At 50.5% G+C, this 24915-nt stretch overlaps 1 protein-coding gene across 7 annotated transcripts in view; it reads right to left on the bottom strand.

Moving 5' to 3' along the window:
- Positions 1-24915, bottom strand: part of TNIK (TRAF2 and NCK interacting kinase) — a 171627-nt gene that overhangs the window by 37657 nt on the left and 109055 nt on the right. For 5 of the 7 annotated variants that reach the window (XM_054205379.1, XM_054205384.1, XM_054205380.1 and 2 more), the window contains 8 exons: positions 20656-20710; positions 19743-19821; positions 16019-16194; positions 14343-14409; positions 13337-13541; positions 4259-4369; positions 3676-3762; positions 2424-2624 (listed from right to left, as the gene is read on the bottom strand). In XM_054205379.1, the coding sequence (XP_054061354.1) occupies positions 2424-2624; positions 3676-3762; positions 4259-4369; positions 13337-13541; positions 14343-14409; positions 16019-16194; positions 19743-19821; positions 20656-20710 (981 nt within the window). The remainder of the gene's footprint in view (positions 1-2423; positions 2625-3675; positions 3763-4258; positions 4370-13336; positions 13542-14342; positions 14410-16018; positions 16195-19742; positions 19822-20655; positions 20711-24915) is intronic. The other 2 variants (XM_054205382.1, XM_054205383.1) reach the window with 1 other exon arrangement.

The following is a 24915-nucleotide window of genomic DNA, read 5'->3' as shown; positions in this document are numbered from 1 at the left end:
TGCAGCACAGCCCTGTTCCTAACCCAGAGCTTTGTCTTCACCGACAGGCCAGTCCCTTCGCAAGGGGACGCGGGGACACAACCGCAATGTCAGCAGCCACAGCCTCACCTTTATGCTTTACCCCATGTCTGCAGGGTCTTGGAGTCACCACATGAAGATGAGAGAGGTGGGAAAATAAGTGCACAAAGGAGAGGTATGAAGAGCAGAGAGGGACATGGCAGAACTCAGCTGTGGTGATCAAGCTCCTGAGAGAGAAGACTTGAGACCAAAGAGCATAAAAACAAGGACGGTATGGGATATCATGCAAAATCCTCAGGAAATATCCCAATAAGCTCTTCAGAGCCTCCAGAAATTGTAGGCTGAGCACCAGAATTGTCTCTTCCTTGCTCCCAAAGGAAAATAAAGTCTGGATATTTCTGTTAAATTGGCATGCATGGGTTGGGTACGGAAATTGCTTAAGTATAGCAAGAACCATGGCAGGCTGACTAAGTATCAGCGCGAGTCTATCTGTACGGCCAGCAAGGATGGTACTTCAACATATGCGCCAAAGTAGCTGAATTGTGCTGAAAGTGGGACTGTGCAGTGGACAAAACAGGGGATGGAGGCAAGAGGAGTAGTTTTGGGAAGTTCCCAAGGGTGCTGAGTTGAGGCAATACATCAAACTACTGCTCCCAAGAGCAGAACGATGCCACAGTCGCTGCTTTGGGCATTTCATTAGAAACCCGACGGAGTGACACAGGTAAAGAATAAACGGTTTGGAGAGCTAACTGGTGGAAGCTGGAGATGTTCCCCAACAACGGGAAACCTCATCTTCCCTATGATTCCAGCAAAGGGTATGAGGCCGCGTTCTGCTGCTCTTATTCCCATCGTACAGTTCCCAGTGCCCCGCTTCCAGTGACGGCATCAAAAGACGCTGCTTCCCCCATGGAACGGAAGAAACGGGCCTTTGTGTTTGGAATGGAAAGCTAAATCCAGCGCTTTTCTCCTTCACCTCGGATAAAGAATAAGAGTCCTCTTTATATATCTTTGTTATAGTTTTGAAGACAGTGCCAGAGGTACTTCAGCAACATGCTAGAGGATTTATTTAAAACCAGGCAACCAGAGGCAGAGTTTACTCCCTTCTTCCTGTCTGCTACCTACTCTCGGCACTTCTGCGGATGGACAAGAGAGACCCGGTCCCGCACAAAGCCGCAGAGGCACCACCCAGGTGGAAGCCTCTCCCGTCAGAGGCGGCTCAGCACATCTGGATCGTCTCATCTGCAGACCCACTCACCAAACCTCTGCTTCCCCTGGGAGGGCTGGAGAACGGATGCTCCTGCTCCGTGAAAATACGTTGGCTGGCACGTCGCCACCAAAAGACTCTGAAGACTAAGTCAGAAGGGAACGAAGGAGAAAGCCAAGGGAGTATGAAGAGGTGACAAGACTTTTTGCCACCCGCATCTATCTTTGTGATGGTTTAGAAAGGCTAAGAACGGTTTGTGTTATTAGCCTTCGCTTAGCAAAAGATAGCTGATTGAATTGCGTGAGTATTTGATGCTTGCAAGCATCCTTGATAGGAAAAAACAAGGAGACAGCTGCATGTTGGATGCACATCACATCTCTGCCAGGACTAAAGGGTGCCAGACATTTGGCAGCGGAGCAGGGATCCTGCTTAGTAGAATGAATACGCGAGTTATTAAAAGATCTTTCTGCCCAGGAGTAGAGTTACGAAATTAAACCAACTAAATGCAAAGAACTTCAAAAAAATTAATAGCAAGAGTGGGGACCAGTCTTACTGGAGCCACCACAAGGAAATTAAGGAGAAAGAAAGTGTTTGCACATGATCCTGAAACCGCAGAGCAGACAATGCATGTCTTCACATTTTCAAGACTACTCAGCCAGGCAATAATTAATATTCAAGATCTCACAATTGTTACAACAATTCCCTCTTTTTGCTGGAGAAAAAAAGAAAATCGGTATTGTGGCTTGCCTTCCTGAAAATCATGAAAGAGCAGCAACCCCAAGAGAGACAGTCCTGAGCATGGGAGGAAAAACTGTCTGGTCCCTGTTTGATTATGGGGAAATGAATTAGGGCTCAGCAAGGAACCCTGTATGACCACCCTGTCCCCCAGCAGACCAGGAAGGAGCATCAGGAGCTCCTGGCACATCCACAAGTCCCCAGCTATGGCTGAACCCCTCCAGGAGGGATCCATCCTCCTCCTTGCATGCCCTCATGGAAAAACCTCCTTCCTCCACCCCCTTTCCTCGCACAAACGCACACACAGACACATTGCGTTGAACTGGGAGTGCTTCCAGCACAGCTAATGGCATCTGCTGGAGGCCAACCCGGCAGAGCGCAATCTGCCGTACGTATTTCGGACCGAACCGCGTGCCCAGCCCTGCGGATGCAGGCAAGCATCGCCACGCTCCTCGCTCTCGCCTACCTCCTTGGCCCACGCTGGTTTCTCGCTGGCATTTATCCCTTCTTTGTAATGGTAGAGGGGTTTCTTCTCCGCCGGCCTCTGGTCCTGCCGCTGCTGCTGCTGCTGCTGCTGCAGGGACACCAGGTAATCCCGCTCCTGCTGGAGCTGCCTCTGCAGCCTCTCCGCCTGCCGCTGCTCCTCCAGCTGCTTGCGCTTATACTCCTACCCAGGAGAAAGCACAGTGACACGGGTGCCCGGCCAGCGCGTAAACACAGGGCCGCAAACTGCAGGTTTATCTGTTTGGGTGGAAAACGGGGCCCGAGTAACCCGAAAGGCTGTTTTCTGGCAAAGCTCATTGACTTGGAAGACTCTGGGGACCGAGCTGCGAAGCATCCCGGAGGAGGGACAGCTGGGAGGACGGAGCCGGCAAATTCAGAGTATTGGGGAGTGCCAGCCAGGGGAACCCCCCCCAGGGGCTCAGACATCCCCTTACGAGCTACCATTGACTTTGCCCACATTTTTCCGGATGGGAAGAACAAAGCATCAACCCGACCAGGTGCCAAACACCACTGGGTCAGACAAAACCCAACTGAAGCCAAGTCCTTTGTAGGACCAATTTATTGTTTGTCAAAAGGGCCGCAGAGCAGAGCCAACTGTATGATCCTTCTGAATCCCTACGGCTCTATGAGGTTTAATGAGTAAATAATTTTGAAAGGGCCTTTTCAATAGGCAAGGGCTTGTGCGAGGGCTTTTCTTTTCCCTAAATAAAATTAATAGCCAGAGAGAAAAAAAAAAGAATAATCCATGCGGATTAAAAGAAAACGCAGTCACAGCTACCAGCATTAAAAAAGGGAAACCCAAAACCAAACTGAATTAAAAAAAGAGGACATATAGAATGCAAACAGCGTCAGAGGGAATATACAGCGTTCCTGTGAGGAAATGAAAACAAAAGCCTTCGCTCGGAATATGAACACCCGCACGGCAGGGTGGGTTTGCCGGGTGCAGGCACACGACATGCTCCAAACATGCTGCCAAAATTGCGTGGCAACGAAGAGGGCTGCTCCTCTCGCGGAGGCACAAGCGTCCCGATGCAAGGAGAGAGGAGTCATGCACCGCGAGGGGACCCAGCCACGGCACCAGCCATGCTCGCGGCCACGCCGTCCCCCACGTCTCGGCACGGCAGGAGGCACTCGGGGGACGTGGGTGGACGCGGGCACATGCGGACGCGACACGGGCAGCAAATGGTGAGCGTGGCCGGGGGCCTCCCATTTACCAGAAGTAGCGCTTGCTCCTGCAACAACTGCTGCTGCAGGATCTCTAACTGTCTCTGCTCCTCCTCTAACTGTCGCCTGATGTACTCCTGGAGGCATGGGCAGCAAGGATCGAAGGAAAAAGAGAGAGAAGGTAAAAGAGACAGTGTTTCTCAAGAGGATGGAGAACTGAGGTGGGCACCCGCATCCATCCCACCCGAGAGCTGACACCGGTCAATCAGCCCAGGCACCCTCCATCCCTGCCCAAAGAGCCCCGGGTGTCCACCGCTCTACAAGGGACCTCCCAGGGCAAAGGGCGAATGAAAACCACTGAGAAAAAGCAAACATTAACTTGGAACACAACAAAACCCCACCCCGGGAACCAGCGGGTGGAAAAAACCTGCATCAAGTGTCTCCACACCTGCGGGCAAGCAAGTGGATCCACATGGCAATAGACGACAGCAGTGGAAAGCGACACACGCGGCGTTAACAATTAAGCAATTTGCTCTCAAGTGGCAAAAAAATACAAGTGTTTACAAGAAAAATCTCTGAGTGGAGGCAGAGGAATCCAAGGCGAAAGCGATCGTCCTGCTCCTGGCAGGTTACCTGCTCGTGCTCCGCGCGCCGACGCTCCTCCTCCCGCCGCATCTGCTCCTCATAGTGCCGCCGCTGCTCCCGCTCCTGCTGCTTCCGCAGCTCCTTCTCCCGCCTCTGCTGCTGTGGGGGCAGGAGGCACAGGTCAGCACCCCCACTCCTCTCCCCGGGAGCTCCAAGTCCTTTCTCTCACTGTTTTTGGGGAGCCACCTCGCCCGGTGACCTGCAACGCTCCCACCTGCCCGAGGAGATGCCTCACCAGCAGGAAGGTCCGTTTGGGGTGGTAGAAGGGCTTGTTGATCCCACCCCACCTTCACGTGCTCCAGTGCCCAACACTGTCTATGGAGACCCCACAGCATCCTCCAAACCAGTGCTGGACCGTGCACACAACCCCACTTCTTCTCCCACTTGCAGGTGAAGCCATGCGGGCAGTGCATGATCCCCACTTCCCAGTGTTTCGCACCGGTGGGGTCATCAGGCCCTGGACTCACAGGGCAGGGGGGGCTCACCCCAGGAGCCCGTCACTTATGGGGAACTCATGTCTCAGCTCTAAACCCACCCGTGAGGATGAGGGAAGGTGCCGGGGGAGCTAATGCCCACCGGGAGGGGAACGCATCTTCCTTAGCTTCCAGTCTCAGCAAATGTTAACGCAGAAGAGCCAAAACCCACGGGTTTTTCCTTCAAAACACAAACTGAGCTTCTCTTGCCATCCTCAGGCCGCCCCAGGCCCCTGCCGCCTGGGTCGCATCCCTGCTTGCTCAGCTCTGTAGCATCTTTGCCCACAGCAACCCAGGGTGTTTTGGGGTGACGACGAGCTGCAGCCATCTGTGAGCCACCCGGGGAGGGCTGGGCACCCAGGTGACACCCGCGGCCCCCCACACCCCCCGCTTTTAACCCGACATAACTCCTCCAGCTCCCCCAATCTGGGGCAAGCTGCTGCAACACCCGGCCATGAGGCTGCTCCGCACGGCAGGCCCCGCAGCCGCCGCATCGGCAGAGGGCACTCAAATGCCAACATTGGCTAGCGGGGCTCTGCAGCCTGCCAGAACTCCATCACGCGCTGGGTGCAGCAACACGCGTACAGCGCTGACGGGGAGGCAACCTGCTGAAGCATAAACCTGGTCCTTTTTTCTCCATTTTTTTTCCCCTTATTTCCCACCCCCTCCACCCCCCCCGTTGCCGGCACACAGCGGCTGAGCAGACTGCAGCGGCGAGGAGGGCACCGGAGGGGCTGGCAATGCCGTACGTGGAAGGCTGGAGCTGGCATCGGCGGCTCTACCCAAGGCTGAGCTATCTGGAGACAAAGATGCATCCACTTGAAACTGCTGCACTGTATATACAGATGGATTTGGTATCTACCCATAGAGATCTGTCTCCATAGGTATCTTCTATAGAGATCTGTCTCCATAGGTATCTTCTATAGAGATATAGATATCTTTACAGAGATATCTATTCCTATTATAGATACCTATCTATAGAGATCGATCTCTATGGATATCTTCTACAGATGTATCTACTCCTATTAGAGATACCTATCTATAGAGATATTATGTAGATATCATATAGATCTATCTCTATAATATCTAATACAATAGATCCATCTCTAATATATATATATTTATAATAGATACCTACTTAATAGATAGATCTACTCTATAATTCTATTATATATATATACACTATATATAATAGATCTACTCTATAATTCTATTATATATATATACACACTATATATAGTAGATCTACTCTATAATTCTATTATATATATACACACACTATATATAATAGATAGATCTACTCTATAATTCTATTACATATATATTTTTTTAATATATATATAAAACTCTATAATTCTATTATATATCTATTCTACATTCTACCCTGCAAGCTGGTCCAGTGGGAGGTGTCCCTGCCCATGGCGGGGGGGTGGGAACTCGATGATTTTTAAGGTCCCTTCCAAGCCAAACCATTCTATGATTCAATATCTCCCTAGAGACAGACACCTACCGATATCTTTATAGGTAGACACCTATATAGATGTATAGATAGATTTATAGATATTTTAACAAACATTTAAAGACACCCACACTTCAATGTAGGGAGGAGCCATGGCCTGTCTCGCGGCTCTCCTCGTCCACGGGTAACAGCCACAGCCAACCCCGCGCAGGAATTCTGCGATCTCCTCGAGCTTCGAGCTGCAGCGCAGCTTTAGTGCCACCTATAGCCATATTTACCAGCGCTGTTCCACTCGCCTCAGGGAAGGAAAAAAAAAAAAAAAAATCGCATCCAACCTGAAATAACCTGCCAGCTCCAGACTCCGGCGTGTCCCACGCCAGGCGCAGCCGCTCGCGCTGCCCACGTAAGCCGGGGATCCATGTGTTACTCCGCGCGTACGCCTGTCCTCGCCGAGCGCAACGCGAACGTGGGGCTGTTTGTAGTTTTTTTTTAACTCTGTACTAGAAATCGCAGAGGATACACCACCGGGATGTGGTAACTCTGCAGCAGGATGGGTAATACATGGAATTTCTTGGCTTTGCCAGCGCTCCCTGTCCTCCTTAGATGAGCGCTGTTGGTGATGGTCACCTCTCCTGTGCACGCAGAAGCACAGATATTTTGACTTAAACGGTCGAGCGTTACCCCAAGCTTCCAATCACCGCACTGGTTTTTGGGTGGGCTTTAATGCTGGGGTTTTTATTTTTAGTGAAAATAGCAGGCTGCTGAATAAAGCACATCATGCTCGTGGAGGCTGGGCTCGGCTGGCAGGAGACAAGGCCCTGAATGCCACAGCTATTTCTTAAATCAAAAAACCACCCGAGCGATCCTTATTCCCAATCCAGCAGGCGAACAAAGCCAAACCCCTCCAAGGAAGGAGACAAAAGCGTTTTTCCCAGGGAGGGAGCAGCGCACCACCATCCTTCCAGGGGACACCCAGCCAGGGGTCCATTTCCACACCGAAAATCCTATTTAACACCAGGAGCCGGGAACCGAGTCCCCCAGGCACGGTTTTCCCTCAAAGCCAGGCCTGATGCTCTTCTGGATATTTAAAGGACCTCTGCACCCTGCCGCGGCCAGGCTCTTCGGGCTGAGGCCATGCGCGGGGTGAAATACGTACATTTATCGAGGCTGGGAGTAGAGAGCTTCCCTCCAGCTCACCAGCGTTTTTGTCAGGTCACATTATCAGCAAAGTCATTTGTCACGGTCGCATTATGAGCACCTTCAGCTAAAGCCTGCGCCGCCGTCTCAGCAGAGCGGGGCTCCGTCGGCAGCGGCACAGCTGTACGGCCATGCTCTGGCAGCTGGCAAACATCTGGAGAGGCCCTGGCACTGCGGAGGGGTGGGCGAAGCCTCCGGCAACGCCCCCATCTCCCCTCTGGCGCCCCTGCTCCCATCCATCCGAGCAGCGCCGGGATGACGGGGACCCCGCTTAAAGCGGGGATGGAGCTCAGTGAGACGCAGCTGAAAACTGCGCGTGAAAAGCGCGTGTAGGAAGCGAAAAAAAAAAAGGGGGGGGGGGAGAGATTCAAACATCCCTTTTTATTTCCTCCTTTTCTCCCCGTTTTCTGCCCTCCCCTCTCCCACTACAAATGCACACTTCCCACGTTTCTCCAAGCCTAAAACTACCGTGTGTATTTACACTATCCAGATCTATCATTCATGCAAGGCGAGAGCGCCAATTAATTAGGACCGCGTTTATATAACTCTGCAGGTAAAGCTATATGTAGCTGCTTGCAAGCCAGAACGGGATCTTATTTGCGCCGCGCTAGAAATGACAGGCTTTAAATATTGATGAGGGAAGACACACGAAGGCAAAAACCTCTGGTGGGAAGGCCCTTGGAGGCCTGGCGTGAAACAAGGACTTCAAAGGAGCAAGCTCACTTTGGTAGCTCAGACGCGCTCAGGACTACGAGCGAGCGGAGAACGGCAGCCACTCCATGAACCCGATGAGCTCAGAGAGACGCCGACGCTTGCAAGAAGAAGAAGCTCCTTGGAAACCTTGGCTGCCGCTCCCCGACACGAGCGTGACCCAGCAAAAAAAAGGGGAAGGGCAATTCCAAGTGACAAACGAAAACTAATATTCTGGGTGGTTGCATTGTTGCGACAGGCTCATTTATTTGAGCCACCGGGGAAAGAGCGACTGTGGCTGGAACATCATCTTTCCTGACACAGCGAGCACTGGAGCGGAGAGGTGTTTCCCACCAGTAGAGGAACTGGGTCAGAACTTCCCACCACGGCAAACGGGGATCTGATACGCCCTGAACCATCGCAGCAGCTTTTAGTCAGGATCGTCGTGAAGGGATGCTCCATGCAGGAAAAGGCTCGTGCTTTAGAAACTAGGAGTTCTACACACTTTCTAACCAAATTAAAACTAGAGAGACATAAGGCTTAGCACATACCCGTACTCCAGGAGCTGCTCTAACGCAGCTCTCCTTGGAAATGGGTCCAGGGCTGCTGCCGGGACCACTGCAATGTCCCCCGTGTACCATATTACTGCAAGGAAGCTGTCATCTTAACGAAAATATTCCTACAAGCTATATGACACTTGCATACGCAGAAGAAAATAACCACCACCATTTTAGCTAGGCTAAGTTTATCTATAATTAATTGCTGGATTTTTATTTTTTTTTTTGCGTTGCTTTATAAGAGCTTCCAGCAGACGGTCTTCTGCTGGTTAACATATAAAGGAGCTGCAGCAATTTTTTATCCCCTGAACATCCAGCTCTCTAACCGCACCGAACGAAACCTCACACCCAAACAGCAAGATGCTTAGATTTGCCGCGTACGTTCCCTGTGAAGCCCTGACCTTCATTTTACACCTAGAAAGGAAGAAAATCCACAACACGGCAGAAAAATTAGGTTATGCAAACCCCTCCCTGACTACATCTGCCCACTGCTGCCAAGGGGTCTCGCAGAGATTCGTCTCGCGGCATCCCTAACGCTCCTGACCGGGAGATGTGTTATTCCTGCAGCTCAGCTGGAGTTTTGGTGGTTAAACTGGTGCAGGAAGGCTCATTCTGTGCCAGCAACAAATGGAGGGTTTATTAGGGAACTATATATAATCTAATATATGTATACACAGGGAAAAATTAAAACACATTCAAGCCTATTCACCCTTCTGCATTACACAAATATTTTCCTTAGTGCTATTTGATCTATTGATATTTAAATCTATAATTCGGGGGTTTTTTTTGCAGTTCGTGCTGGTGCACATTTTGAATTCACGAGACCAACCTTCTGCACGAGGGGAAACAAAGCTGCAACCCTACTCCCATGAAGGCCCCGGTTTCAAAGCTAGCTCGGGGATTTTTTACTTTCACCGCAATTAAAGACAGCTGCAAATCTAAATCTCTCCGGCTGCCTGGAAGAAGATTCAGCCTTAGAGAAGGAAATTGGTCAGCTGTTGAGAAAGGGGAGTCCAGTGGCTGACAGATGCAAGGAGGCACGCAAAGGATGGCAGCAGGTCTTGGGGGCAGCAGGAGGTGCATCAGGAGACCACCAGCAGGCTCCTCAGTTGACTTTGTTATACATGCATTTGATATTATTGCCGGAACAACATTATGAGCTGGTGGATTTCCCCAAAAAGGCCCTAAAACAAGAGGTACTTTGTGAGAGGTTCAGAAATCCTGAGCTTGGAAGATCAAGATGACGGAAGAAATGGGATTCCTTCATTATGAGCTCTGATGGATGAAGGAAGAGAAATGGTGGGAGCTCTATCCCCAGCAGTATTTAAAAACAAGATTGGAAAACCACAAGAAGATCTACTGAAGGTCTGCTCTGACAGAGGAACGGACCAGTTATCCCACTAACAGCCTTTCTCCAGCGCATCTCCAGTACAAATTAACTCCAGGCATTTCTGAGCTTGGCATCCTCCGAAGTCAATCCTTTTGGAGCTGCGCTCGCCCAGCCTGGCCACCTTCACGGCATCTTATGATGAGTCAGAGCTCTTTCTATAAACACAGTAATAAGCCTGGCAGTACTAAACACGCTGACTTAGGAGCCCCAAAAGCCGCCAGCCTCCAAGTGTTTATTTGTCCCGGATGCTCTATTGGGTTTTAAAGGTCAACTTTATTTTGAAAATACAGTAATCTGAGCCTTCCACTGGTCTCTCCTCCCAGATATCTGCTGGTACAGTGCTGCCTACCAGAGGCACACCCCATCTTAGTCAGACCCCATAAAGAAGCATGGAAGAAACCATGTTCTCATTAACCAAAATAAATCCAGAGCCAAGAGTCAGCAACTGACGCCGGCCCAAAGCTAGCGTAGGAGAAAGCAGAGAGGCCAGAAGGCAAGTGCCTGGCTGCTGCCGAAGCCTTTGGGTGCCGTTGGGATGGGTACAAGAGCTGAAGCAGCGCTGCTCTCTGGAGCTAAACTGCAGTGACATGGATGGAGTGAGCTGGGTGCCTCCGGGCAGCGATATCAAACTCGGCACAGCTGTGACAGCCGCTGTTTGGTACCTCTGTCTGGCCATCACATCCTTCCTGCCCCAAAATACATGGGAAGAACATAAAGACCAAACTATATCCACCGCTGGCTGGCTGTGCTAGAAATACTGGGACAGCCTGGAGGTACAAACCCCTCCCCGTATCCCCCGGCAGAGGTAACATCCCTCCGCAGGGCGGATGCTGGGACCTCTCCAGGAGCAAGAAGCTCAAGGGGAGGATGCCCGAAGCTGCGTGTGCAGCTCCTCTGGCCCACACCCTGCAGCAGCAACAAAACTTTCAGTTCGCTAATCTCTGCCTCTACTATTTTTCTGGTTCTCCTACAGAAGCCCGGGGCAGATACAGGACACCTTGCAGCTGGCCACGCTGGGGAGCATCCCTCCTAACCACTGCCACAACCCACCGCGTTTGCAACAGCAGGTTTGTACCTCTTCAAGGACTCCTGCTTTAATCCTCACCATAGCAACTCCGCTACGTTTCTTCCTCGCCACGCAAACGGTGTCTAATAGGGAGGAGAGCTCATTTCACTCCGTGGCTGCAGATGCAGGTGAGACTAAGCCTGGCTAGACGGACCGGAGAAGATGGGCTCCCGAGAAGATGCCGGGGCCACCAAAGCCACCAGCGTGCAGCTGCCCGCTCTGCCCCAGTCCTGGCTAAACCCACAGTGGGTCACGCCGGCGGGCCCATGCTGGGGAGGGCAGAGGACGCTTCTTTCCCCGGTTCTCTGATACGGCAGGAGAGTGAAAATACCTCTTCGCCAGCTTTGCCCCAGAAAAATCTCTCCCTTTCAATTCAGGTCTGAGAACTGTAAGGCAGCTGGGAAGAAGGCGATGGGTGAAGAGCCTGGTGGGGCTGTTAGAGCCACCAGGAAGGGCATTGATTTTAAATCCCGGCTATGGTGGCATTAGCTTTTAATGACATGGGGGAAAGGACGGGGAGACCGGCAGAGCCCGGGGGGGGCTGTGCACAGCCGGGCCCTGCAAGGCAGAGCCTCCGTAGCTCAGGGCAGAGCTCGCCAGCTTAGCAAGGGGATTAGTCCTCCATTCAAAACCTGCCTGGGAAGCAGCAAAGAGAGAGAACAATTTTCTTCTGTGTGAAGACAACATATTAATACCGCAGCAAGCATTGTATTCATTACAGGATTGCAGCTAATCTGGTGTCTGCTTTCATTCTGCCGTTGTTCTGCTCCTGTACCGCTTGCAGCAAGCGGGCTGGGACAACGGCAGAGCCAGGCTTCCTCACCACGGTCCTCGGATCTGCTGGGGCAGGGGATTGCGGGGTGCGTCTACGTGCAAGCCCCCTCCTCTCTCAAAGCGTCTCGCCGGCTTTGTGAGGGGTGCAGGGGGCGAGCAGAGCCTGACCTACCACATATTGACCGCGCGATGCTCTGTGCTCCGACAGCGCCGCAGACCTACATATTTACCAGACTGAAAAAAACGCTCTGCTTGGGAGTCGCCTGTGTCGGGTTTTGCCCCGGAGGGGCTCAGAGGACCACCTCGAAGAGGGGCCCATACCATCACCATCAGCATCACCATCAGCTGCCTCAAATTCCTTCCCCTCTGCGCCCCTGGCCTGGGGGCATTACCCAGCACACCGAGAGGCAGGTTATATCTAAGAGACGCTCTGGCTCGTGCAAATTAAGGGGGTGGCTGCTCTAATAGCCCAGTTACTGCAAGTCCTTTTTTCAGACATATCAGTGTCCTCTTTGGAAAGCTAATTTAATTACCCTTAACGTATGAACCTTTCAACGAGACACTTGGGATGAGTTCAGTGCGAGGCAATGGGTTTCTCTGTGCAAAACCACATCAAAACTCCCCCCAAAACGGAGAAACCCCTTCTTATTCTTTGGTGGATTTCTGCAACCCAGGAACTGAGAGCTAAGCCAAAAGCGAGCGCTTCGTACAGAGAACGCAACCAGGCTGCGCATCTCACGGACACCCAAAGTCACGCGGTCAGATCCTGCAGCTGGATTTTAAATGGGGTGGATAATTTTATGACCGATCGCATTTGTAGCTGGTATGTTAAGACAAGGGTAATGAAATCTTATGCTTCGGGGCATATAGGGATCATTGCACAAGTCAGGCAGGCATCTGCCCCTCCCCTGCCAGAGACATTGTAATTGGCAGGGATGGGAAGGACTAAGGTTGAAATTGGGGATTAAAGGGGACACAAGTGGCACATGGATCTGGGGAAAGGGCAAACAGAGCTATTCAGCTTCTTCTCAGCTGTAACAGTCCACAGCAGCAAATAACGATAATGAACCTGACGGATGCCTGGGCCAGTAAGAGTTTCGCCCACCTCGCCTGAATGCGGCTGTCACCCCAATAATGGGCTACCTCTGCTCAGCAGTTCCAGGGATCCTTTTAAGTTTGGTATTTGAAGGGTTTATTTATAGCAAAGCAGCTCTGTTACCTTCACAAGAGCTGGCAACACTTCCTATGGTGAGGAGAGTGGCTGGGGGCCGGTATGCAAAAAGCACGAGCCGGGGGTTTGTCCAGCAGAACAAAATATTTGGAGTCACCCACTAGAGGGATTAGGACGTGCTCTTCTTAAACTAGGCTGAGAACCGTCACTTGGGACCTGCTACCAGAAATCCCGCTGTTCCAGCCCAAACCAGCCTTTGCCAGCCCGTTGCTCGGCTCTGGCCAGTTACCTCCTCCAGCCTTCGCCTCTGCTCCTTCTGCTCCTCGATCCGCTTCTGCCGCTCGGCCAGCAACTGCCGCTTGTGCTCCTCGTTCTCCCGCTGCTGCTGCTCCAGCTGCTGCCGGCGCAACGCCTCCGACCGCTCCTTGTTCGCCAGCTGCAGCCGCAAGAAATCCCGTCTCAGCGTCGACTCCCCGGGCAGGTTTAGGATGGAGCTGCAGAGGAGAGAAGCATCTGAGAACATCCCCTCCCTCAGCCTTAAACCTCTTGCCAGGGGAAGTTCTGTGTGGTTTCCCAACGTGGCTCATCCCGACAGCATCCCATCACCTGCCAGAGCTTGGGCAGCAGCGGATGGAGGGACCACAAGCATCAGGGCATGGCTCACCAGGAATTTATTTGCCAAAGGCTGCCTTTACATTAAGTTTCTAACCAAAGCCTCTTGTGCTGCAGTGGCACACACTATATTTAGCTGTTCACAAAGCACACTTAGCATGAATCACTGCCAGCTATTAAAATACTACATTATCTCAGTGAAATAATGGAATAGCCTAATACTAATTACAACGGCTCTGAAAAATGTCACCAAAGAAAGAAAGTTCCAGCCCTACCGTGCTTGCAGCAGCACCGTGGAGGTTTCACGGCGAAAAGTTACACGGAAATAGGGAGTTATACTTGGATGTAAGGAACCACATTTTAAAGAGTCTTCTTTAATTTCACTTCACATTTTTTCCACATCTAAGTACCCACGTTCCCGTGACAGCACCGCACCGTGCTGCAGATCCCACAGGCGACAGAGTACCTGGGTCGCCTTCCCCAGCTTTTGGCTAAGGTGATCTCTAGCATCAGTTTATACGCACGTACCGTCCAACAGAGGGAATATCCTCTGTTCTGCCAGAGAACAGCACTCACTGCTCAAACTGTCTTTTTTCCATTTCTAGTTCACATGGGCCTGTAATCCAAGCTGATTTCGCAGAGTTAGAGAGACATAAGGGCAGATATGAAATGCTGATTCTCACCTGGGCTCTCCAGAGTCATTTTCCTCCTCCTCCTCCTCACTTCCACTGTACTCGTACTCCGTCTCATCTAGGAACAGAATTGCTCGTCAGTGCCCTTTGCTGGACTCGTTTGTTTTTCCAGTGGTTGAAAACCCCAGAGCTCTGAAGGCAGAACAGACAATTCTCTTTTTCTCGCGTGACAAAGAACAAGCAGCACTATTTCTCCGCATTTTCTGTTTTTATGGGGGGCTGGGAGGCCAGGGAAGCATGGGCGGTCTCCCTGGGTGCTGGCTGGGAAGAGGGCTGCATCCTGGCCGGAGCGTCGCAGGCAGGACCAGCACAGCGGGCAATGGCCCCAACAACCAAAGACTCTTGATGTAAAGATGGGGAGGGTCCACAAAATACGAATTTATCACCATACGACAGCGAGCAACCCCCTTCTTCAGGAGGGCTCTTCAAAGGGAGGTGCACCACTATTGAAGCCACCGGCACCGGAAGATGGGATTTAACTACGGCTCTGAAGGCACCAACTCCTCTCTCCCTAAACATATGCTTTTCCTATGCAAATCCATGAATTTCCAGGCAAAGAAGACATCTACATAAAAGCCCAACTGCAATGTTGTGCTACGTACTGCGATTTCTATTGGGATATCATCTTTATCGGATGAAGGGAAGGATAGTAAAAGAAAGGCTTGCATTTATCCAATTACTCTCCATCTCTAGGGTCCAACCTTCATTTGCCAGACTAAACACATTTAATACTTCGCTGGGATCCCATTTTATTGTTTTGATTGTAGTGAAAGCTATTACAAGGGGCTGGAAGGTACACATGAAAAATTAATACTGCTACCAATAAGAAGAGAAATAGCGACATATCAATTTGCCGGATTCTACAAATGAGCTTTCAAATTAAAATTCAGTTCACAAGCCGCTGAATACTTTAACAAGTTTCTTCGGCTATCTGATCTTCCCTTCAGAGGACTTTGATAGGGCCTGGAGAGTTCACTGAAAACATTCCGTTTAATAGGTTATTCCTAGTCAACGGAATTGCTTTGGGGCAAGGGTCTTATCTAGATGTTCGTTTGCACAACTCTGCTCATCGCTGGTGCAGCATGGACGTCACGTAGATCAACAGACTTGGCATGAAATGCGCGAGCTGGGAAAAATTCAGCTTAGCAGCTTCTCCCTCCCACACGCCAGCACGTATATATGCAGACGTAAATTTTATACACGCATTTTAACGAATAGAAGCTTAAATGTTCCATGTGGAAATTGCCACCTGGACAAAAAAAGACACCATTTTTATATCAGGAAAAAAAAAAAAGATTAAAAAATATTGCTTAGCTCTAATGACAATCACCTGTAGGCTTTGTATGAACACCCATTGTTTTGTTATGGATATTTATTTTCATTTCAATGATGGAGAGGAATCAAGTCAAAGAAAATAATCTGACCTCAAAACCATAAGACGCACGGTCACACAGAAGCACCACACTTACTTAACTCAACCAGTTCGCGAACAAACTTAGCCATGTGAATAAGGGAAACTGGGACTGAGACCATGAGCAACCCAGTCCTCTTTGCCTTCCTTCTTCTACCTGTACGTTTTGGCCACACGGATGCGCCTTGGTCTACCCCAGGGATCTCCACACTTGGCAGAGGTCAAGGGTTGCCCAGAGCGCCGCTTCTCCACTTACCTTTCTCGCCTCGCTTCTTTTTAGTCCTGTCGATGTGGTCCTTGAGCTGGATGCGGACCTGCCTTTCGTTGGGCTGGTCTCGGATGAAGGGGTGCTTCATCAGCTGCTCCGTGGTTGGTCTCTGGCTGTGGTTCTTCACTAGGCAGCTCTCAATGAAGGACTGAAACTTTTTAGACCTGCCCCATGACACAAAAGGAAGGTATTGGAAAAACATGTAACTGTATTGATTCTTTTATTAGAAAGCGAGAAACCTGTGGGTATTTGAGAACGTTTGGCCGCTACACAGTTTTTGCTCAGATGCAGCCTTCCAAGTGGATTCATGTGACAGTTAAATTCAATCTCAGCTAAAACAATTTCAGCCAAATCTTTAATAAACAAATTTCTCTTAGTCTCAAGCGTTGCGTATCAAAAGTTTTCCGGGAACTAACTTCACCACATTATAAACCCAAGAGAACAGGGATTTACAAGACAGAAAGATGCTGACAGGCCACTATACTCTATGTTGCTTTAGCAAATAGGAAAATGAGTGTAAATTAACGTCACAAGCCAACAGATACTACAGAATTGCATTAGGAGTAAAACAATAAGCTTTCACGGATTTTACTTTTAAGCTGTCAGACTAAAAGTGATTTATCTTTTAAGTGCTAATCCACACAAATTGAGATGCAAAAATAAAATAGGCTACTGGATCCAATTAAATCCTCCCTTCAGCTTTATTAACACACAAATCTTCCTTCCCCACCTTGCCTCAAGAAACCCCGTGCCTTGGTGCATTCCAGAAGGGACAATCCACGTGATGTGCCAAAACCATCTGCTTCTAAAATACGATTCTGCCCGTCGGTGTGAAGCTGGAGAGGCTCCAGTCCTGGATGCATGGTCCAGGGCACCTATAAACATGGTTGAGGTGAAGTAGCTAAGAAGTTGTCCTCCAGTAAGCAATGGGTTTGCCCATCTCTTGGGGATGAGGGTCCCAGTGTCCTGCGATGCCCTAAGGCACCTTTGCATCCTTGAGCCGGCTGAGCAGCTATGGTCAGGGACCAGCTCATGCCGCTGAATTTCAGGTTTTCCTGAAATTTTCCTCTCCAGCGTCCAGTGGCACAGTTCAGCCCGCACCAGGGCTGGAGCAGAAGACAAGGGCTTTCTCCCTGGCTCTGATCCAGGAGGACACCATCACACATGCCATCCTCTTCCCCAGGCGCAGGTCAGCCCATCTTCGGCAACCACGCTGCTCCTCCCGCCCCTGGGGTTCGCAAAGCTTAAAGAAATGTCTGCAAAGTCTTTGCAGCTGCTTGGGTGAAAAGTGGCATCGCAGTGCAAATATCTCCTCGCTAACAAAGAGGTTTTGTCATCTCTTATAAGGCAGGGCTAGGGAATGGTTATGGGAACGACGTCGCTAAAGTTCAAGTTCATTTTACCTGCAAAAGGCAGGAAGAAGAAAACAAAGCTTTGCTGCTGGCTGGTTTTAGTCGAGAAATAAAATGATACCGAAGACTCTTTAATTTCATAGGAACGCAGCATTATTTTAAAAGAGAGCTCAAGGATTTAGTAGGAAACAGAAGTGTTTTCCTCTCTGGGATTTTGCAATCCGGGGCAGCTCCCGTGCCTGCTTTCCCTTTCAGATTTCCCTGACTTTCCCTCAGAGGTGCTGGAGTCACTTTGCTGTTTCTTTCATGCAAAGATAAAGATGGTCTGCCCACTTGGTGTGCTTTCACGGGTTGCTGCACGCAGAAGCAGGGATGAACTCAAGGTTCACGTTGGACCTTTCTTCTTTTTCTTTTTCTCTTGTGACCTGTGCTTGCGAAAACCACTGGCTGCCAGACAGCCGCTGTGAAAGCCTGGTCAAACTTCTCCAGTCTTCTTGGGTTGGGCTTGCAGAGCTCCAGGACCCATTCCGGCCAGGTCCAAAACCTCCAGCTGAGAAATGAGCCGAGGACAGCAAGTTTTCCCCGTGTCCCACTGAAAATACTGAAAAAAATGGTTCTTAAGGAATAAGTGAGTCATACTGGCTTGTAGCTTCTTCTTGTCTTCTGGAGTTTCTCATTGCAATGAAAGCTTGGAAGATGGATATAGGTTTGAGCTGCCTGGGGTACGCGTGTCCCGGCTCTGCCGGAGACCAGGGATCCCTGCTTGCTCGTGGAGGGGCAGCAGAGGCCAGGTGAGCACCACGCTCCCCTGGAGAGGTTCAAAGCTGGAGTTTCATTAAACTATGATTTCTAAAGCAATCCCTCTTCTCAAGGAACCTGGGATCCCATCCCTGGTGGGGGCAGAGAGCAGCCCTGGACAGACCAGCCGACCCTGGGCAGACACCACCACGAGATGTACAAACCCGAGACGGCCAACCGGCGATGCAAAGGGAAGGTGGTGCCAAGTAACACCCTGACTTGCACAAAGCACATCCCGGTATCTCAGAGCAGGGAAGAAAATCCAACTTCCACCCCAGCTCCGTTTTTACCTTAAGGAGATGGGGAAATGTTCTGCTCAAAACCTGCCTTCCTCAGCCCCCTCCCGCCTGGAGGCCGAGGAAACCTTTGCTGAAAAACTTTCGTATGAAAGAAACTCTGAAGGCTTACAATCCATTTTGTGCTGTGAGAGCATAACGAAGTAGGAGACTGGTGACCTGGTAGAAAAAAAAGCATATAAACTATTCTCACAGCTGACTAATGGTATCCTCAAAAGGCTGCGCGAGGAGAGTGAGCATCTTTGACGCCTTCTGAAGAGCCAGCCAGGAAAGGTCCCTCTCCTCCTGGTTTGGTACCGGAGCAGCTGATGATCGGACTGACAAAATTAAGATGCCTCCTGCCAAAGCCTGGGTGAGTTTTTAGGGGCCTGACCCTAAAACCCAACACCATGCGTCTTCCCTCCCAGCAAGAAAATACCTGCTGCTTTGGCACAAAGTGTTTTCAATACCTAGCAATTACTCTTCTTTTTCTTTTTCTTTTCTTTTTTTCTTTTTCATCTTCGAAAGGATAATAAGCACAATTTCAAGGAATAAGGCAAACCTTCCCTCCATGAGCTCAGCCTATCTAGGACCAAGGGGCAGTGGTGTCTCTCTAACATCTGGTAGATCTTTCCTGACCAAACCACTGCTGAACCTGGAGCAGGCAGACAGCACAAACCAAAGATGAGTGTTTTTAAGGATTCTAGCTCCATCGGTACAGAACATACAGTAACAAAACAACATCTGCTGGGCTTCAGGAATATTTTTCCTACGGGTTTTTATTGGCATGCCCCGCTTTTTTTTCAAAACAGTGATGTATTTTTTCCTGTGAAATTTTAAAATAAAGCCCAAACTAAGTACAAATCTCCGCATTCCAAGGCCTTCAAGATAAACTATCCTTTTTTTTGGCCTGGATACATGTTTCCACTTGAAAACGGAACCTGACTGGAAAGAAACGGGAGCCAAGCAAAGTGTCATCTGGCTTCAGACTGCACGAACCGCCTTGGAAAAGCCGACCGTGCGCCGTGAAATGGCAGGATCAGAGAGCATTCCCCTCTCTGCCTGCCTGGGAAACTCTCCGTCCCACGGCGCACGGCTCCTTCAGACCAAATCAACTCTCCGTAGGAGATCAAGACCCAAACCTGCACTCACCAGGGCGTAGAGACCATCACTGTCCCTCAAAGCCATATAAATATAAACATTTATTCCCCAGGGCGCCCGGGCTGCAGAAACAAGTTGCTCCAGAGACGTTTTTTACAGCCAGTGGAGATTGAGGAAGAGACTCACCACTTCTTCGATTTCAACCTCGGGGCCGGGTTGCGGGGGATGAGGAAGAGGGCTCTCATGGGATGCATGTCACAGAGAGCTGCAATGTGCAAGAGGAGGCATTAAACACAGCACGGCATCTCACAGACACACCCCGGGTTTCCTGGAGACGGGCTCCACGCACAAACGGGGAGAGCCAGGTTTCCTCTGAAGCCACAAGACCCGCGCGGCGGGAGGATTTGCAGTGACATCCCCCTGCGGACCCTGTCCCGGTGGCGGCCCGGAGCTGGGATGAGAGGTGACGTCCCCAGCCGAGTGGCGTGCGCGTCCCCAGCACCCTGCCAGGTGCTGACAGCAACGGTGCAGCTGCACCACGTGCCACCATGCTCTGCTTTGTTTACTCATGTTTGTAAATCCGTCAGTAAATACTAACCGGCGCTGAGGAGCAGCGTTTTACCAGCTTCCCGTCCTCGCCCCCCCCCCCTTCATCTGTATTCTATTTGAGGAAACTGAGTCCCGTATCAAGTGACATATCAGGAGTCACGCAGGGTCACAGAATCACAGAATCGCCTGGGTTGGAAGGGACCTTTCAGATCATTGAGTCCAACCATCAACTTAACACTGACAAAAACCATCACTAAACCATATTGCTGAGCACTACGTCTACCCATCTTTTAAATACCCCCAGGTCTGACAATTCCACCACTTTGGCGGTCGTGTGCCTTTGCTCACTGCCCATCCTGTCCCCTGGGCCATGCTGCCCTGGCAGCTTTGTCCCCATGGACCCTGCTAGCTCCATCTCAGCGAGCCCAGGTTGCTTGGGAAAACCTTTGCACGGTGTTTCTCGCACAGAACCGAGCGCCGGCTGGTGCTGGGCAAACCCCACCACCTTACGACCCAGGGTTAATTAATGCAGAGCGATGCATCTACTTACGGGGAGCGCCTTCCGCCATCTCGATGGCTGTTATCCCCAAAGACCACAAGTCGCTCTGTAGAAGAAAGCAGAGGGACATACGTGAGGCAGGGGAGCATCGTCACAGCAGCAGGCACCGGGCGAGGCGGGGAAGCATCACCCAGTCTCCACGTCCTCTGCAAGCCCCCGGACCCACACCTGAGGAGCTTGTCTCATCCTCCCGCCGTGGGCTGGGGCTTTAGAGGAGGCTCCCAACCCTGTTATTTATCCCAAGATTTTATTTCAAAACCTTCAAGGCATTTTCGGTGTGGGACACGGCTCTCAGTAGCCGTGGTGAGGACGCTGCCTGGGGAGATGCTGATGACCTGAAGGTCCCCTGGTGGGGGCATCTTAATGAGCCCTGCGCGCTAACGAACAAACCCCCAGCTCCCAGATGAGCTGGTGACAAACTAATCCCCGGCTTCACGGCTGGGGTAAGCAGCAAACCCGGCTGCTGGCTCCCTGCTTAAAGCTCGGAGATACATCCATGGATGTGATACAGCTCCACAGGAAACAGGCTGCCTGGAACAGATTAAAAACATGAAGTATCCTGAGATACCACCGGAGGTTCTTGTATCGTGGACTCCTCATTAAAGGGAAGCCTGAAAAGCGGTGTTTCGCCAGTGGAAAGAGAAACGGGCACTTTTCTTTACCCTGTTCCCAAGCCCTCCTCAGCCCACATGGTTGGTTGAGCCTCCTGAACGATCAGAGCACAGAGCACGTACGTATTTGGGAAACTCCTTTGGTTTCACACTTCTATCACTTTCCTTCCAGTTTTCTCCCTTGCAAACAGGGATATTTGTATCCCCAGCTCCCTGGCAGAGAGCAGCGGTGAGCTCCCCTCCAGTGCCCGCTCCCCACCCCACCATCGCTGACGAGCTGCGGCACCTCCAGATCTGGTAACGAGCCCCAAAGGACGGCTCGGCGAGCCCCGACAGCAGGGAAAGCACAGACAGTACGTGCCTGGCGAGACAAAACGAGCACCTTCCTTAACGGCACTGCCACAACTTGGTTTTTTGGGCAGAAAGCGGCTAAATCATCATTCTGGCTGCTAATGATTCACAAGCACCCGATGCATCGGGAACCAGACCCGCGCTAATTTGTGTGCCTTCATCTCAAGCGCGGCCTCTGACCCATCTCTGGGAGCGTGGAGAGACCTGCCTGGGACGGGAGGGCAAGGGCAGAAGGTGCAGGTGCGCAGGGGACCAGAACAAGCCTGATGCTACGGAGCTGCAGCTGATGCTTGCTGGAGACCAGCTGACCCCCAGTTAGCAGATCAAAACCAGTAAACATTGTAAATAGGTACATCTCAGGGCGGAAGGGACGGACTCTGCCTTCCACCCTTCCTCCTGCACGTCTTGCCATGTCCCTGCAGTCCCTCTTCGTTTCTCCTCTCGGTTTCAAGAGCTGCCCTTTCCAAACCGCCTCAAGCCTCTAAACCTGCAATTTAGTGAGTAAATCCCAGAAAGGTTGTTATTCCCAGCAAAGAGCCCCAAAAGCTCGGTCAGAGCTAGAGACAGCCTCTAGGGACCACAAGCACCTTCTCACCTACACCACCCGGGAAAGGCAACTTGGATTTTCAATTTCAAGGCACTTTTCCTCTTTTTTTAACTCAAGATCTCCCTTAACAAACACCGTCCTTGCTACACATCTTTGTACCTGCTTAAAGAATTCTCTCTCAAATCTTATTTCCAGCCCTTTCGCAGGACAGTCTCATCCGTTCTTTGTTTCTGGTCAGCTGGGATTTCTGCCGCATACTTCATTATCGCAGTCTTTCCACATGATTCAGCACGCATGACCCCTTCCCTTTGGGCTGCCGCTGAACTCCGTCCAAATTCCTAGTGTGTCTTTCCATATTGAGGTGCCCGGTATTATACACAAGATGCCAAGTGATCTTAAAGCTGGAGCAATACAGAAAGGGATTATCACCTCTCTAAGTCTCCCAGAGAGAGCAGAAAACTCAGTGGGAAGCACGCATTCTATAATGATCTGGAATTCAGGGTTTGGCGTTGTTTTTTTTTTTTTTTGTTTTTGGTGTGGCGTTTTTATTTTTGAGCCTGAAAAGCTTTTCAGTCCACGCAGCAGAGAGACGCCACGCTAACATATTTGCATTGTCTTGTTGTCTTGACTTGGGAAGGGAAGCAAGCTTCCTTTCCTTCCCCCCCTTTTTGATTTTAAGCTTATTGACCAGATATCTCTAAAGAAAAAAGGAAGACCGGCTGGGGGAAAAACCAATAAATAACCTCAACAATGTGGGGTTTCTATTTGTTCTTTTTTAAAGTGGTTTATTTTTCTGAGGAGGCATTTACTGCCTCCTTCCATAGATTACACAGGCATCTCTTTCTGGCTTAGAAAACAGTGAGATCAGAGGCTTTTTGTCCAACAGATTAAGCTTGCGAGGGTTCATTTTTTCACCCTATAAATCTCATCTTTTGTATTCCCTGTTTTAAGCCAGTCGGCTCAACCTGAGCGAGCATCTGATTTGCATCCCTTTTAAAAAGAAATAATTGCCATTTACATTTTCCCCGCCACCACTTCAAAGCCAGAGCATCAGGTGCAGGGTCGCGATCCGGGGTACGGACCAACGTCCAGCGGCTCCCACATCACCGCGAGCTCCGAAAACACCCTGCAGGGAGCGTGTTGGCAGCAGCCAGCCTTCTGTTTCATACCCCCAGCCAAGGGAAAACGGTCAATGCCAACTTCAGAGACGCAGGCGCCCGGCTCGCTACGAGCGTTTGATCCTTGGGGACAATAGAGGGATTCTGGTCCCCGGTGCTTGTGCATCCGTCAACGGCATATTAAGTGCCCTAGTTATTCTGGAAAGAGGAAAAACCTCAGGGCTTTCTGAGGGTAGAAAGCAGCCTATGAAGATATGGGTCCTTTTTAAAAAAATAACCATTAATAATAATAATAAAGAGCCGCCAGAGCCAGGCGGCTGCCATCGGAGAAGCGGCGAGAGCAGCAGCCCTGCTACGCCGCGTTGCCATCAGCAGAGCCGAGGAAACGCCTGTTGGAATTGGTTAATCAAAGGGAATTAAGCAATCGCAGATTAAACTATTTCTACATGTCCTTATCATTAACGATTTATGTAACCCGGAGTCTGAACCCTGACTGGAGAGCCGCTCTCTGGAAAAGCATCAGTTCAAAAGTTGACTAATGCGCTTAAGTAGCTGCGATGCCAAAGCATCGCTTGCTTACTTTAAAATCCTTTGTCTCTTAAAAATTTCTCCGAGTGATTGGTAATCGCACCCCAAGCCGTACCACGACGGCGGGCTGCTGCAGTAGTATATTGCAGTGTCCTAACTGTTACAAAGCAGCTACCTGGCTCCAAACCAAAGGGTATCAAAGTCCTTTTTAAGCATGACCTTGCGAGGTGACCTCTCAGCACGCACACGAGCACAGGTACAGCGAGCTTTTTGTGTGTCTTAGCTCGTGCGTTAGGGTCTTTCTCTCCTCTTTGGACACGCTCAGTGGGTTTGGAGCTAAAAATTCAAGTTCTGGATGCTTCAAAACACCAAGGGACAAAAACCAAGGGATGTTTCTACACACGCCTGTCCAGAAACTTGCAGCAAGGCAGAAACAGGATAAAAAAAAAAAATAATTAAGCTCTCCTTGCTTTAAACATCAGACCTTGCTGTAGTTTGAACGGGCAGGTGGGACTCACAACCCTCCCGCGGACCTGTTGCGTGGCACGGGAGCTCTTGTGCCACGTTCGAACTCGGCAGCGATGTTGTGCTGCCACCAATCCGAAAATAAACTTCAAAGAGGCAACAGAGACATGGGAAAAGTAGGTCAGCCCCCCAGACGTCTGACTGCGTGGCAGCCTTCAGATCTCCCCGCGAACGAACACCAGCCTGCAGGCCAGAAGATGTGATTTTGCCCTTTCTAAACGTGACCTGACTTCTCTCCAGAGTAAATAGAGCAAATACGGCGTGTTTGACTGTAGCGTTTAAACACGTGGCACTCAAAAGCAGGCTAGCAGGTAAGCAGCCTCAGCCTGACACCTCTGGCAGCACGGGGAAAGACTTCTTCCCAGTAAATTTGGGTACGTGAACAGCACAACAAACATTCGCATTGGACCTGAACTGGCCAAAATCTAAGAGTTAGAAAGCAGGAGAAGACTACGCCTCCTGTCAGCATTATTTTGCAAAGCTGCAAGGATATACTAAATTCCCGAGTGCTCAGGTCCATGGTAGTGGGGCATTAAAATCCGAGACCACACCAAGCACCTTCTTCAGATGT

This window comes from Rissa tridactyla, chromosome 6, assembly GCF_028500815.1.
Source record: "Rissa tridactyla isolate bRisTri1 chromosome 6, bRisTri1.patW.cur.20221130, whole genome shotgun sequence".
In the NCBI taxonomy this organism is placed as follows: Eukaryota; Metazoa; Chordata; class Aves; order Charadriiformes; family Laridae; genus Rissa; species Rissa tridactyla.
Note: the sequence above shows the minus strand (reverse complement) of the source record. Positions and strands in the feature narration are given on the sequence as shown.